The 16,129-nt window shown below is 44.8% G+C and overlaps 1 protein-coding gene across 4 annotated transcripts in view; it reads right to left on the bottom strand.

The window, feature by feature from the left end:
* Window positions 1-2,892: 2,892 nt before the first annotated feature.
* LOC129838303 (scm-like with four MBT domains protein 2) overlaps window positions 2,893-16,129 on the bottom strand; it is a 44,166-nt gene continuing 30,929 nt past the window's right edge. For 2 of the 4 annotated variants that reach the window (XM_055905200.1, XM_055905201.1), the window contains 16 exons: window positions 15,535-15,778; window positions 13,194-13,291; window positions 12,065-12,166; window positions 11,690-11,920; window positions 11,157-11,283; window positions 10,908-11,021; window positions 10,761-10,803; window positions 10,038-10,105; window positions 9,019-9,158; window positions 8,354-8,463; window positions 8,047-8,222; window positions 7,908-7,952; window positions 7,597-7,757; window positions 6,456-6,728; window positions 6,120-6,248; window positions 2,893-5,546 (listed from right to left, as the gene is read on the bottom strand). In XM_055905200.1, coding sequence (XP_055761175.1) covers window positions 5,406-5,546; window positions 6,120-6,248; window positions 6,456-6,728; window positions 7,597-7,757; window positions 7,908-7,952; window positions 8,047-8,222; window positions 8,354-8,463; window positions 9,019-9,158; window positions 10,038-10,105; window positions 10,761-10,803; window positions 10,908-11,021; window positions 11,157-11,283; window positions 11,690-11,920; window positions 12,065-12,166; window positions 13,194-13,291; window positions 15,535-15,778 — 2,202 coding nt within the window. In that variant the 3' untranslated portion in view covers window positions 2,893-5,405. The remainder of the gene's footprint in view (window positions 5,547-6,119; window positions 6,249-6,455; window positions 6,729-7,596; window positions 7,758-7,907; window positions 7,953-8,046; window positions 8,223-8,353; window positions 8,464-9,018; window positions 9,159-10,037; window positions 10,106-10,760; window positions 10,804-10,907; window positions 11,022-11,156; window positions 11,284-11,689; window positions 11,921-12,064; window positions 12,167-13,193; window positions 13,292-15,534; window positions 15,779-16,129) is intronic. The other 2 variants (XM_055905202.1, XM_055905203.1) reach the window with 1 other exon arrangement.

The following is a 16,129-nucleotide window of genomic DNA, read 5'->3' as shown; positions in this document are numbered from 1 at the left end:
TTGCCAGACGGTAAAGCGCGATTCATCCCTCCAGAGAACGCGTTTCCACTGCTCCAGAGTTCAATGGCGGCGAGCTTTACACCACTCCAATGCTTGGCATTGCGCATGGTGAGCTTAGGCTTGTGTGCGGCTGCTCGGCCATGGAAACCCATTTCATGAAGCTCTCGACTAACAGTTATTGTGCTGACGTTGCTTCAAGAGGCAGTTTGGAACTCTGTAGTGAGTGTTGCAACCAAGGACAGACGATTTATATGAGCTACGCGCTTCAGCACTCGGTGGTCCTGTTCTGTGTGCTTGTGTGGCCTACCATTTTGTGGCTGAGCCTCGATCCTAGACGTTTCCACTTCACAATAACAGCACTTACAGTTGACTGGGGCATCTCTAGCAGGGCAGAAATTCTACAAACTGACTTGTTGGAAAGATGGCATCTATGACGGTGCCACGTTGACCATCACTGAGCTCTTCAGTAATGCCATTCTACTTCCAATGTTTGTCTATGGAGATTGTATGACTGTTCTCGATCTTATACACCTGTCAACAACTGGTGTGACTGAAATATCTGAATCCACTAATTTAAAGGGGTATCCAGATACTTTGGTTTATATAGTGCATGTACATGAAGGCAGGGTAAAGTGACTAGGCATCAGGATAGATGATAAGAGACAAATAAAGAACAGAGTAGCAGCAGCAAATGATGTGTAAAACTGTGTGTGTGCGCGAGTGTGTAATGTGTATGTATGTACAGTTGAAGTCGGAAGTTTACATACACCTTAGCCAAATACATTTAAACTCAGTTTTTCATAATTCCTGACATTTAATCCTAGTAAGAATTCCCTGTCTTAGGTCAGTTAGGATCAACACTTTATTTTAAGAATGTGAAATGTCAGAATAAGAGAAGAGAGAATGATTTCTTTCAGCTTTTATTTCTTTCATCACATTCCCAGTGGGTCAGAAGTTTACATACACTCAATTAGTATTCGGTAGAATTGCCTTTAAATTGTTTAACTTTGGTCAAATGTTTCAGGGAGCCTTCCACAAGCTTCTCACAATAAGTTGGGTGAATGTTGGCCCATTCCTCCTGACAGAGCTGGTGTAACTGAGTCAGGTTTGTAGGCCTCCTTGCTCGGACACGCTTTTTCAGATCTGCCCACACATTTTCTATAGGATTGAGGTCAGGGCTTTGTGATGGCCATTCTAATACCTTGACTTTGTTGTCCTTAAGCCATTTTCCCACAACTTTGGAAGTATGCTTGGGGTCATTGTCCATTTGGAAGACCCATTTGCGACCAAGTTTTAACTTCCTGACTGATGTCTTGAGATGTTGCTTCAACATATCCACATAATTTTCATTCCTCATGATGTCATTTATTTGTGAAGTGCACCAGTCCCTCCTGCAGAAAAGCGCCCCCACAACATGATGCTGCCACCCCCGTGCTTCATGGTTGGGATGGTGTTCTTCATGATGCAAGCCTCTCCCTTTTTCCTCCAAACATAACGATGGTCATTATGGCCAAACAGTTCTATTTTTGTTTCATCAGACCAGAGGACATTTCTCCAAAAAGTATGATCTTTGTCTCCATGTACAGTTGCAAATCGTAGTCTGGCTTTTTTATGGCGGTTTTGGAGCAGTGGCTTCTTCCTTGCTGAGCGGCCTTTCAGGTTATGTCGATATAGGACTCGTTTTACTGTGGATATAGATACTTTTGTACCTGTTTCCTCCAGCATCTTCATAAGGTCCTTTGCTGTTGTTCTGTGATTGATTTGCACTTTTCGCACCAAAGTACGTTCATCTCTAGGAGACAGAACGCCTCTCCTTCCTGAGCGGTATGACGGCTGCGTGGTCCCATGGTGTTTATACTTGTGTACTATTGTTTGTACAGATGAATGTGGTACCTTCAGGCGTTTGGAAATTGATCCCAAGGATGAGGCAGACTTGTGGAGGTCAACAAAAAAAAATCTGAGATCTTGGCTGATTTCTTTTGATTTTTCCATGATGTCAAGCAAAGAGGCACTGCGTTTGAAGGTAGGCCTTGACATACATCAACTGGTACACCTCCAATTGACTCAAATTATGTCAATTAGCCTATCAGAGGCATCTAATGCAATGACATAACTTTTCTGAATTTTCCAACCTGTTTAAAGGCAGTCAACTTAGTGCATGTAAACTTCTGACCCACTGGAATTGTGATACTGTGAATTATAAGTGAAATAATCTGTCTGTAAACAATTGTTGTAAAAATTACTTGTGTCATGCACAAAGTAGATGTTCTAACCGGCTTGTCAAAACTATAGTTTGTTAACAAGACATTTGTGGAGTGGTTGAAAAACGAGTTTTAATGACTCCAACCTAAGTGTATGTAAACTTTCGACTTCAACTGTATGTATGTGTGTTTGTGTTGTGTCGGTCTGCACACGCGCGTGTGTGGGCGTTTGTCGTTCATGTGAATGTGTTTGGGTTTTGTGTGCGAGTGTCAACGTGGTGTGTGTGAGTGAGTGTGTATATTAACCAAGACAATTACTGAAAACGGTATAGCCTAATCATTTTCTAACTTGATTGTTGTCTCTCTGTCTTTATCTTTCTCTCTGAACGACCAGACCAGTGCTGTCGTGACCCAGGCCTGCTGCAACGGGAGTGCTGTAGTGCGAGAGCACAGAGAGGTGGTTAACCACAAACACACATGGTTAACTCTTCTACCTCTACGTGCTGTTTCCTGGGTCTGTACAGTCTATCACAGCTGTCCTGACACACAGTACTACTGCTCTATATGAATGGAGTTATGTAGGTCTTAACAGGATCCACTAACCTGGGACCATATCCAATCACAACCCTCCATCTTAAGTGACAGGCCTCTCAACACTTGCCCCCAAAAATGAAGGGACTACAAGACACGGTAAGGATCGAACTCTTTTAAAAGATATGACAAAATATTGTAGTCGTCTGCGGTTGCCAGCTCTTACTCATAATATTGGGCTATTGTGTTAACAAAAGATTTACTATTACATTCACTGTTTGAATACATTAAAATCATCGACTGACTTCAGAAGATTGTCTGAAATTGCCACTTGTACATGAGATAAAAAATATTTAAAAAATGGCTTTAAAAAAAACAAACAGTTAAATGGTTGTTTACTCCTCTCTCAAAATGTATCCAGTTTGTTTTCAGACACAGCTGGGAAACGGGAAGAAAATCATGCAAAACAGACGTTAGAAATTGTGTTGCCAGGCAACCATTTTAGGTAGCAGTTGATTAAAACACTTTTCAGACTGGCTCAATCGAAAGTGTCAGAGTTGGTGTATGTGCTATTAAATTAATTCAACTGTGCAGTAACAGAAAATTGGTGAAGCACGACTCGCCTTGCTGCTGTGAAATACTCTCATCTGAATATGTACTGTCTGTATTAAATTAAATGTATATTACATTAAGAACATGTTACAGTCTTGGAAATACAACAGGCTATTAGTCACTGTCTGCATGAAGAAACACAATGAAATCCAAATCAGTAATGGAATGGTTATGACTACCAACGTAGTTCATTCAGGCCTACCCTCCTGTGACTTCATACATGGTTTAAAAAAACACTTTGATGAATTCTTCATCTCTATAAAAACTAGAAAACAAAACGTCATTACAAAATCAGTAGAAATGTATTTTCTTATCAACACTTATCAAAAATATCTGCACCGCATTTTGCATAGATGGATACAATGTATTTGACACGACTGTTTACATGATTGTGAAAACAACTTCTTAAAAAGTGAAAAGGGTAAAAAGCTATTTCAGGACTTTGGCCACATTGTAGATACTAGCAACAGACTATCTGTTGATAAGCAACTGACTATCTGTTGATAAGCAACTGACTATCTGTTGATAAGCAACTGACCATCTGTTGATAAGCAACTGACTATCTGCTGATAAGCAACTGACTATCTGTTGATAAGCAACTGACTATCTGTTGATAAGCAACTGACTATCTGTTGATAAGCAACTGACCATCTGTTGATAAGCAACTGACCATCTGTTGATAAGCAACTGACCATCTGTTGATAAGCAACTGACTATCTGTTGATAAGCAACTGACCATCTGTTGATAAGCAACTGACTATCTGTTGATAAGCAACTGACTATCTGTTGATAAGCAACTGACTATCTGTTGATAAGCAACTGACTATCTGTTGATAAGCAACTGACCATCTGTTGATAAGCAACTGACCATCTGTTGATAAGCAACTGACCATCTGTTGATAAGCAACTGACTATCTGTTGTTAAGCAACTGACTATCTGTTGATAAGCAACTGACTATCTGTTGATAAGCAACTGACTATCTGTTGATAAGCAACTGACCATCTGTTGATAAGCAACTGACCATCTGTTGATAAGCAACTGCTTGCTAAGGTTACGGTTAGGGTAAGGTTTAGAATAAGGGTTAGGTTAGGGCTGGTAGACAGTTAGTTGAAATGTTACTGATAGCCTGTAGAGCATCTGCAGATGGACCATTCAAATAAAGTGTTACCAGGATTTTTTACAAACTTAATGAGAAAATGCAGCGGACCTACTATGTCCCTATGCACACAAGAAAAAACGGATAATTTATTAACAGGACTAAATTACTATTGACTGGAATAACTCATGAACAACCTTAAATACATATTTGAACCCAAAGACTTGGACATTTCAATAGCCTATCAACTCTCTCTAAATATATTTTTCTTACATCCAAATAAGATATGATATCCATTCAATAAGGAATACAATAAATATTGCAAATATATTGTAGGTTACTAACCGATTTTCGTTAATGAAATATATTAAGCTAATTTACTTAAATATAACAAAGAGGGAAAACATTGAACAAATATTTAATAACATTTGTTCATAACTTAAACACTGCCAGGGCCATTAGTCTGAAACAGCATGTAAAAAAATAAGATTTTCCAAGAAAATAATCCTCAATTTCGATCAGTTTCTTCACAGATCTGTATTCCATATGGATTGACTCATATGTATCGTACTCAACCATTCACAGTTGACTTATCCTTCCACACAGTACTATGGGAATCTGAGCCTTCCAATCCATCTCTGCCTGTTGTCGCAGATGATGTCCTGAGCTCCGTATGTGGGTAGCTCCTCCTCTACTTCCTCTGACGTCACTTCCTTCTCTATGTGACATCAGTAATCCACGGAAAAGTGGCCAGGTAATCCTTGTCAAGAATTGAGGAATTCCTAAGCGACAGCATTACCAGTTTTCCCACTTTCCTCCCAGCTTTCCAGACCAGGTAATCCCAGACTTGGCATTAAGCGAAATCATCTCTCCTCCTCTTCCTCAGATGAAGGTGTACTGGGCGGAGTGTCTCCAGACAGCCTGTGCTCTACAGGGTAAAAGGTGCCAGGTGAGATGCCCAGGATCAGTTGGCGTACTGGGCATAGAAGGCCACCTTGACCCTCTCTATCTGGTGACACAGCTTGATGGCTGGACCCAGCTTCAGCTCCATACACTCCTGGACTGTAGGCAGGGTCAGCAACAACAATGCCTGGCCATCTATGTCCTGCAGAGACAATAAGGACAGAGAGACAGAGAATAAGGACAGAGAGACAGAGAATAAGGACAGAGAGACAGAGAATAAGGACAGAGAGACAGAGAATAAGGACAGAGAGACAGAGAATAAGGACAGAGAGACAGAGAATAAGGACAGAGAGACAGAGAATAAGGACAGAGAGACAGAGAATAAGGACAGAGAGACAGAGAATAAGGACAGAGAATAAGGACAGAGAGACAGAGAATAAGGACAGAGAGACAGAGACAGAGAGACAGAGAGACAGAGAATAAGGACAGAGAGACAGAGAATAAGGACAGAGAGACAGAGACAGAGAGACAGAGATAGAGAATAAGGACAGAGACAGAGAATAAGGACAGAGAGACAGAGAGTCAGAGACAGAGAATAAGGACAGAGAGACAGAGAGTCAGAGACAGAGAATAAGGACAGAGAGACAGAGGAAAGGATGACGATGTCAATGATAATGTGAAGAGAGAGTCTGTACATCAAACGAGAAAGTGTGTTGAATTGGGGATGTGTGTGTCTGCATGTATTTCAGAGTGTGTGCACAGTGTGTGTGTGTACCTGCTCCTGGAAGATGTTGGCGAGAGCAGCACAGTCGGTGGAGGTGATGAACGTGACCACGTCTTCTACGGACCACTCCAGAGGGTTCCTCTCCAGCACCAGCTGACACTCCGCCTCACTACACTCCACCTGCAGGACCACAGGACACATGGCCACAAAGATTAATCTACATACAGGACCTTTATCGACTGGATATGACATCAGAATGCCATTCACTGACCATATCTGGGCCACCCGGCCACCAGGGAGGCAAAGAACCCATCAAATACTAAATCACATCTTCATTATTGTGGGTCTGTGTATGTGTGTGTCTCTGCGTGTAGCATTTGCTCTCACCTGCATCTCCTGTCTCTTGGGTGGGTGGTACTTGCTCTCCTGGTTATATGACAGGGACCGAGTGCTCCGCCTCCTGCTTTCAGGACCCTCACGGCTGCCCGAAGCTATGCCGGTATGGGTGGCCCTGCGTAGCGTCACGGTGCGCCGCGGCCGGCTGTTAGCCACCTCCACAGAGGACGTGTCTATGTGGTCCTCGCGCGGCTCAGAGCTGGTGCCTTCTTCACTGCCCGACTGCAACATAAGATCATCTTCATCCTCGTCTTCATCACTGTCCTGTTGGGAGTTATAGGGTCAATCTTAGAGCAGTGACAATCAAGTCCATTATGTAATAGAAAGAAATACACACAAGAAGAGAGAGAAGGAGACGAGAGAGAGAAGAGACACACGAAGAGAGAGAGAAAGAGAGACACACAGAGACAGAGAGAAAGAGAGACACAGAGAAAGAAAGATACAGAGAAAGAGAGAGAGACACAGAGAGACACACAAAGAGAGACAAAGAGAGAAAGAGAGACACAGAGAGAAAGAGAGACACAGAGAGAAAGAGAGACACAGACAAAGAGAGAGAGACACAGAGACACACACAGAGAGAGACAAAGAGAGAAAGAGAGAGACAGAGAAAGAGACACAGAGAGAAAGAGAGAGACAAAGAGAGAAAGAGAGACACAGACAAAGAGAGAGAGACACAGAGACACAGAGAGAGAGACACAGAGAGAGACAAAGAGAGAAAGAGAGACACACAGAGCGAGAGACAGAGAAAAAGAGAGACACAGAGAGAAAGAGGGAGAGACACACAGACAGAAAGAGAGACACAGAGAGAAAGAGAGAGACACAGAGAGAGAGAGAGACACAAAGAGAAAGAGAGAGACACGGAGAGAAAGAAAGAGACACGGAGAGAAAGAGAGAGACATGGAGAAAGAGAGAGAGACACGGAGAGAAAGAGAGACGCGGATAGATAGAAAGAGAGACACGGAGAGAAAGAGACATGAAGAGAGAGAAAGAGAGACCCACAGAGAGAGCGAGAAAGAAAGAAAAGGAAAAAGAGAGGGGGAGGGGAACACAGCCTTCACTCTTATACACAAGAGAAAGAGAGACATGGAGAGAGCGACAGACAGACCGAAATAGAGGGAGTGCTCTGTCAGACCTGTGGTGACCCTGCAGGAGTGTAGTCCACTGCAGACGAGCGCCGTTTCTTCTGGACAAAGATGGCCTTCCTCTTCTTCCTGCGTCGTGTGGGTTTGGCCTCCAGACTCTCCTCTCCTCCAAACGGCTTAGACAGTTTCTTCTTCTTACCGTAGTAATACGCTGGGGACACAACACTCAACACAGTTCATATGGGCTCAATTCTGACGCAGGTTAGCTATTCATTTAAAGGGGGTTTAATCAAACAAATGGCTGTGTGTATTTTCGTGTGTGTGTGTGTGTGTGTTTTTTGTGACAGACACACAAACTCACACTTGTAGAAAATTACTGTATTTGTTCGCGCACGCACACACCAACCTACAAACATATATGAAGTTGATCTTAGTTCCCATCAACAGAAACCCACACATGAACACACAAGTAGAGTAACCACACCTACACACACACTCACTATATTTGGTCTTGGTCTGCATAGAGCAGTTCTCAGGACACTGGTCTGTGACTTGGACGGGGCTGAAGAGGTTGGGACAGCACTGCAGCTTCACACACACTTTACGACAGAAGTCTGGGATCTGCTCTGCCAGACGCACGATCCGGATGGACGATCGATACGTCTTCCCTTTGTATCTAAGGAGCGGAGAGAAACAGTGTCAGCTCAGGCCAACGGGATTGTTCATACATGACCTTACACTCAGGATGGTCACCAGGATCCTAATGGTCGCTCCAATCCTGGTCGAGCTCCTCCAGGTGGGACTCACTTGGCTTTGAGGGTCTCCTCGTGGCAGTCCCAGTGCTGCTCTTCTACATCCTGTAGTTCCCTCAGGACACGCCCAGGCTTGTAGGCCGCATTGATTAGCATACTCAGCACCTGCACGGGGACACACAGGAGAACACACTTTCTTCAAGACATTGTCATTTTTTTCTCCCTAGTTGTGAAGTGAGCGTGACACAAAAACCAGAGAACTACTAAAACCAGTAGGACACAAACACACTCAAATGAACACACTTTCACACACTCACACTAGGGGGTATCTAGGGAAATTAAAGGCTGTTTTTGCTGAGTTACTGTGTGTGTGTGTGTGTGTGTGTGTGTGTGTGTGTGTGTGTGTGTGTGTGTGTGTGTGTGTGTGTGTGTGTGTGTGTGTGTGTGTGTGTGTGTGTGTGTGTGTGTGTGTGTGTAAACAGAAATGACTGACAGTTCAAATTAAACTGAAGCTGATGCTGAGAGACCGCAGGTGGTTAACATTTCCTTCTCTCTCTCCTTCCCTCCTCCCCCCCTCCCCTCTCCGGTCCTTTAATTAGGCATATGCCTCTCCACCTCCTCTGGAGTCTGTTGTTAGTTTTTGGGATCCCATAGGACTCTGGTGAACAGTCGTGGGAATAGATTTGGATGCAACCAGTATGTTGATGTTTCTCTACTTACCTCTTTGAGGACCAGAGTGCATTTCCCCGGCCCTACAGCCTGGGGCAGCTCAGCGATGCGCCCCTTGTTCAGGTAAGGGCCAGAGAAACAGCGTTGGTTCACATAGATCCTGGAGCAACAGTATCTCCCATTGGCTGAGCCTGGGGAGGAGAGAGAGAAGCATCATGGGACATCAGACAATCATCCAATGACAGACAGGTATAAGAATGTCAGGCAGCCTATCAAGTTTAATCTCTTGATAGACTATATAGAAGTCCAATTAGTTTAGACAGGCAGACCAATTGTGATATTTTTTCTTACTAATTTGTCTTTTGACCGATCAGATCAGCTCTGAAAAATACCAGACAAATGAGTGGAAAAAACATCAGAATTGGGCTGCCTGTGTAAAAGCAGCCCAACACTTACATTATGTATGACTTGCTCTAAAACTCCACAGGCTTGTATTAGAGGTGTGCTGTACACAATGTAGTGTGACGCCACACCTCAGTTTACACTTTGTTACTCATACACCTGGAATTGCACAGCTCCGGTTGAATAGTAATAAGACAAATTATAAATATGCATGAGCAAGTGATTTTTTTTACAGAACTTAGAAGGGCATGAGTCTCTTATGGACACAATACTGATGCACCCCCCCCCCCCCGCCCACACACACACACTAAATAAACAGAACATTGGCTGTGTAAAATGTTGAGAGGAGTGCTAACAGAAGTGTAATATTGATTGATATGTAGAAGCTTGTTCGAAAGCAACACTTTTCTGAGACAAGCTGTGAGGTACCAACCGTGATTGTGAAGAGCAACTGTTAGACAGACGAATGTTGTTTGCTCATCAATATGAATCTGCTTTGAAACAGGTGTGGCTAACGCACGCACGCATGCACGCGCACACACGCGCACACACACACACTCTCTCTCTCTCCAGGGCTTTTCCATGCTAATCATGATCATCATTAACTCTCATTTTCATTAATAGCTATAAATAAACAATCTCATATTTAAATTATGAATCTTGTTTACCTGTGTCCATGGCAACTGGCTCGCAGAGGTCGAGAGGGATTGTCTCCACGGGTTGCGGCGGAGCCAACCTACAGACGGAATATCAATCAACCCATGAGCCAATCAATCAATCGAGTGAACAGCAAAGTCGTCCAATCAAAGACACAGCTATTTAAGACCCTGTCAGATTTAGCTGAGTGTGATACATGTCCTTCCCCTAACACAACTGAACAACAACGGAAAAGAATGAGGGCTATTGATGAATGAGTCCCTTGGGTGAGAGATATAGCAAAAGAGGTTAGACGAGAGAGGTTGACAAAGTGTTACTGAAAGCCTCATATGTGGTCTCTGAACGACCACTACCCTGATCCTTCAGAGCTGCGTTTCCCAGCCGCGACTGAAACATGTCATTTGTCAATATAATAAATCTGTCCGCTGAAAAAAACCCCGGCAATTTCCAAGTGAACAGCTAGCTACTGTTCCGGGGGGGAAGGCTATGGTTTGAGAGAGAGGGGCCTCGAGGCTTTTTAAGGCTATCTACTTGAGTGTGTTCTCCATCTAGGAGGTTGTATTGTAAAGTATAGGCCATACATTTCTGTGGCTGCTGACATGGCTTGGCAATGCATTGATTTGTTTTTAGAGTGGAATAGCAATCTGTGTGATGGAACTGTTAAAGTGCTGGATGGGGCTTTTAAAAAAGGGAATGGAACAGTGAGGGTGGTTCTGGAGCATCAGCGAACTTACTGCTTCTCTGGCTGGACAACGGCTATCTTCTTCTGCTGCTGGCCTGCAATCAACACAAAATAATAGGGTTTGCACTGTGTGTGTGTGTGTGTGTGTGTGTGTGAGAGTGAGAGTGAGAGAGAGAGAGAGATATGCGGGGATACTTACAGACAGGCTTCAGTGGAGGAGTCAAGAGGTAAGCGTTGGTCTCACACCATCCTACAGGAAAGATGTCCATGGACTCCACATCCACAATACATTCAGGGACGGACTTAGGCAGGCCTGGAGAGGGACAAAAGAGCATGGGGTAAGACAGCTGTCCACACACACACACACACACACACACACACACACACACACACACACACACACACACACACACACACACACACACACACACACACGCACACGTCTCACCTTCCAGTCTGAGCCACAGCAGGCGACCCCTGACCTGTGTGATCTGAGCCACACACACCTCGGTGGGCCTGACAGGGTTAACGGCCTCCAGCCACATGTCTTTAGCGAAGCCTCGGCTCTGCCACGCCTACACACACACACACACACACACAAAATGGGATAAACAGTAGACATAACAATGGATCATTCTGCACAAAAGACTTAAGCCACACACATTCTCCTTGGTCTTGTTTGATTGAGAGGGAATGTCTGTTGTTAATGAATAATCGCTCATTTAAAGGTGCAATATGCAGAAATCGCTCCACCATTTCCTGGTTGCTAAAATTCTAATAGTTCACCTAATTTCATTTTGTGACAAAACAAGCAGTGATAGTGTAGAGAATCATTGTACCATGTTAACTGCTTTGAAATATATTTTCCATCACCAAAAATATTGTCTTTTTAGCTGTTTGAAGCTGGTGTAAAAAAACAAACATTTTGTACACCAGTGCACATAGAACAGACCCACTAGGAAGGAAGAGAAAGTATCTTACGTCCGGGAAGCATGCGTCGGGGGCGGCCTCAGTCCCACTCTGTTTCAGGTAGTCCGCCCAATCAAAGTCCTGGCTCTGGTAGCCCATGGGCCGCTCTAGACCAATCCCGTTCTTCAGACACCACTGGACAGGGAGGATGCCCGGCGACTCAGAATGGCACACCAGGGACAGGGGTGTGGCCTCTGGAGTGAGGTCATCCACTGTGACCTGGAAGTAGTGCTCATTGTAGACCTACAGAGAGACAGAATGATGGGAGCGATATTACCATGGCTGCATTAACACATAGAGACACTTTTAAGGGTATGACTAGGTGTGATACTGTTTGGTGGGGTTTGATAGAGTTGGCTAACGTTTGAAATGGCCAGGTAGGCCCACCTGTGTGACAGATACAGGGCAGATGTGGAACGGTTCCGACGGCGACACCATCTCCAGCTTCATCCCCGCCCGGAAGGAGTGTTTGGTCAGGTCTGCATGGTCCTGAAACAACCGGGTCACCGTGGAAAACACACACGTCTTTTAATGGTCACTGCAAACAGGCTTTGTTAACAAACACTAAGCAGTGGGGCTAGGCTATATAATTAAAATGTTATTACTTTGATATTTATGACTAGTTTGCTCAACCGCCCAAATATGCTCTGAGTTAGATCAAATAATGCCTATGTGAGTCTAACTAATTGTCTGTGACAGGTGTGTTTGACCTATAGAGACAAATAGAGCTAGGTAGTGTGGCCCTTTGAAACCCACTGCCACCGAGGCCATCAGACGGGTCCAGTCATATCACTGTCGCCTGTACGACAGGTACACACCCAGACTTAGGGGCGTGGGAAAGACAGCAGCTTATCACCACACACACACACACACACACACACCATCAACCCACACACAATACACACACCCACACACAGACAGGAGCAGAGGTGTCGGAGCTATGTAACGTAATCATTTTACGTTGACATTTGAGTCATTTAGCAGACACTCTTTTCCAGAGTGACTTACCGTTGGTGCATCCACCTGCAGATAGCTAGGTAGGACAACCATATCGCAATTGTAGTAAGTACATTTCCCCTCGACAAAGTAGTTATTCACAAAGTCAGTGCTTTTGTTTACCGTGGGATTCTATATATGATACTCTTTAAAGTATCATACCATTTTTTTGTTGTTGATTTTTTTAGAGAAGATTAGCGAAGTCTTGACATTAGTGGGAAGCTTGTTCGACCATTGGGGAGCCAGGACAGAGAAGAGTTTCAACTGGGTTGAGTGGAATCTGACTGACATGATATCGTCTGTTAAATGACTGATTGAAACTCAGGGGTTTGACTACATTGATTAAGTGAGTATTTGATTTGTGTAACTGTTAAACCATCCGCCCCACATGGCCTGATAGCACACGCAGCAAGAATGGTCACGGGAACTGACGAACCTGCACAAGAGTACACATTAAGTTGGTTGCGTGTCGAAGCACTTCCTGTGTCTCAGGGCTACTTCCTGTGTGGCTGACCCTCACCTTAAACACCTCCAGGGGCAGTGGGTTCTGCTGGGCCTGGCTCCGCGCCGCCTCCAGGGCCTCCTGCCACTCGAGGGCGCTCTTCAGGCCGCGCAACTCTAAGACGAGAGAGAGAGAGAGAGAGACGACAGTCAGAATAGGACTGAAACTCAGCATCAAATGAAAGACCTTACGAATCTCTCTCAACTGTTTATTTAAAGGGAAATATTCAGCAATGTCTCACAAAACTAGCTTTAACTTCCTTCAAACTGCATGCAGACATAAAAGGGGTGTCCATGGGTTCATCTGACTGGGTTAGTAGAGAGGGCTTCCTCCCCAACATCTCACACTATCCCTTTAAGAAAACCTCTCCCAGTGTTTCCCAACTGTTTTTGAGTTTTTATATCAGATGTCATTTAAATGAATACATCTTACAACCACATGGCCCTCCCCTTCCCACTCTCTACAAACTGGCTTACCTGGAACTACAGCTGAGACTGGAGACAATCAGTCTTCTATCGATCATTTGGAGAGGAGATTTGTAAACTTTTGTGGAGTTGTACATTTTCCATGTTATGTTATAACAGTGGACCAGTGTATGTATGTCTGAAGGAACATGTTTCTATGTGTCATTGCAAGTGTGAGTGTGTTGCTATGACTGTGACATTGTGTGTGTTATGTTCTATGGAAAGGCGTTTTTGACAAAGTCATCAGTTCTGTAGAAGTTGAAACTGAAAGATCTAAATCTTGAACTGAAGCCAGCGTGCTGAGTCATTCAGAAAGAGAAACAGAGAGAGAGACACAGAGAGAAACACAGACAGAGAGAGACACAGAGAGAGAGACACAGAGACAAACACAGACAGAGAGAGACAGATTGAGACAGACAGGGACATACAGAGAGACAGAAACAGAGAGACAGAAACAGAGAGACAGAAACAGAGAGACAGAAACAGAGAGACAGAAACAGAGAGACAGAAACAGAGAGACAGAAACAGAGGGACAGACAGACAGACAGACAGACAGACAGACAGACAGACAGACAGACAGACAGGCAGACAGACAGACACAGAGAAACAGACACAGAGAGAGGGAGAGACAGACAGAGAGACAAAGAGAGAGACACAGACACAGAGATAAAGAGAGAAAGAGACAGACAGACAGAGAGAAAGAGACAGCGAGACAGAGAGAGAGAGACAGAGACACAGCGAGACAGAGAGAGAGACACAGAGAGACACAGAGAGACAGAGAGAAACTCAGACACAGACACAGACACAGAGAGAAACACAGACACTGACAGACAGACAGACAGACAGACAGAGACACAGAGACACAGAGAGAGACACAGAGAGAGACACAGGGAGAGACACAGGGAGACAGAGAGAGACACAAGGAGACAGAGAGAGATACAGGGAGACAGAGAGAGACACAGGGAGACAGAGAGAGACACAGGGAGACAGAGACACAGGGAGACAGAGAGAGACACGGGAGACAAAGAGAGAGACAGGGAGAGAGAGAGAGACAAGGAGACAGAGAGACAGAGAGAGACACAGAGAGAGACAGGGAGACAGAGACAGAGAGACAGAAAGAGAGAGACAGAAACAGAGAGACAGAGACACAGACAGACGGCAGACAGATAGAGACAGAAACAGAGAGACAGACAGAGAGAGGGAGAGACAGACAGTCAGAGAGACAGAGATAGAGAGAGAGACAGAGAGCGAGAGAAAGAGAGACAGACACAGAGAGACAGACACAGAGAGTCAGACACAGAGAGAGGGAGAGACAGACAGACAGACACACAGACAGACAGACAGACAGACAGACAGACAGACAGACAGACAGACAGAGACAGACAGACAGAGAGACAGAGACAGAGACAGTGAAAGACAGAGACAGACAGAGACAGTGAAAGATAGAGACAGACAGAGAGACAGAGAGACGGCCAGACAGCTAGACAGACAGACAGAGAGACAGAGACAGAGAGAAACAGAGATAGACAAAGAAAAACAGAGAGATAGAGAGACAGACAGAGACTTGATAAGGTGGTTTATGATATTGAACAGAGAGAAGGGAAACTCCCAGCTGCTCTGAATGGTGTAAAACAGTCATAAAAACGTTGACACACAATAGATGATTATGTGTCGGTGTAACATTGATCCTCACGACATCAAGGTTACCATTTGATCCTAATCTATGGCTCTCATGTGATATGATTCATAAGTAACCCGTAATAATCCGTAAATCCAATAGAGTTGGAGAGTCCTGGAAAGTTGCAGGTTTTTGTTTCACCCCACCACTAAAACTACCACTACCACAGCTGAATGTGACCCAGAGCCCCTCCCTCCATGCAGCTATGACCCCTTACCTGCTGGGGGCTCCAGTAACAGGCGGTTCTCCTGAGCCCAGCCCAGTGGGCGGAGCCTCACGTCGAGGTAGAACAGCCAGGTGTCGTGGGCGTCATCTTGGAGACCTACATGGCGCAGGCGGAGCCTCCCACCAATGTTCTGGGCGACGCGGGCAGCCCAGTAGAGGTAGGGGTCAGTGAGGTCCCGTACCTCCATCACCGAACCCTCCACAATCAGATCCACTGTGTTCTTCCCCCTCAAAGGCTGAAGAAAAGGATGGGAAAGAGGGAGAGGAAGAGGACAGGAGAGAGATGGAGAGGGAGGGAAAAATGGAATTGATGGAAAGTATGTACAGTGCCTTCAGAAAGTATTCACACCCCTTGACTTCTTCTACATTTTGTTGTGTTGTAGCCTGAATGTAACATGGTTGATGTCCCCCAGGGCTCAGTTCTAGGCCCTCCCTCTTCTCTCTATACACCAAGTCACTGGGTTCTGAAATATCCTCACATGGTCTGCTATGCGGATGACACTCAGCTACTTTTCTCCTTCCCCTCTTCTGACACTCAGATGGCAACACACAACTCTGCGTGCCTGGCAGATATCTTAGCTTGGATG

Source organism: Salvelinus fontinalis, chromosome 39, assembly GCF_029448725.1.
Source record: "Salvelinus fontinalis isolate EN_2023a chromosome 39, ASM2944872v1, whole genome shotgun sequence".
NCBI lineage: Eukaryota > Metazoa > Chordata > Actinopteri > Salmoniformes > Salmonidae > Salvelinus > Salvelinus fontinalis.
The sequence above is the reverse complement of the archived record's forward strand: the minus strand, read 5'-3'. Positions and strand labels throughout refer to the sequence as shown.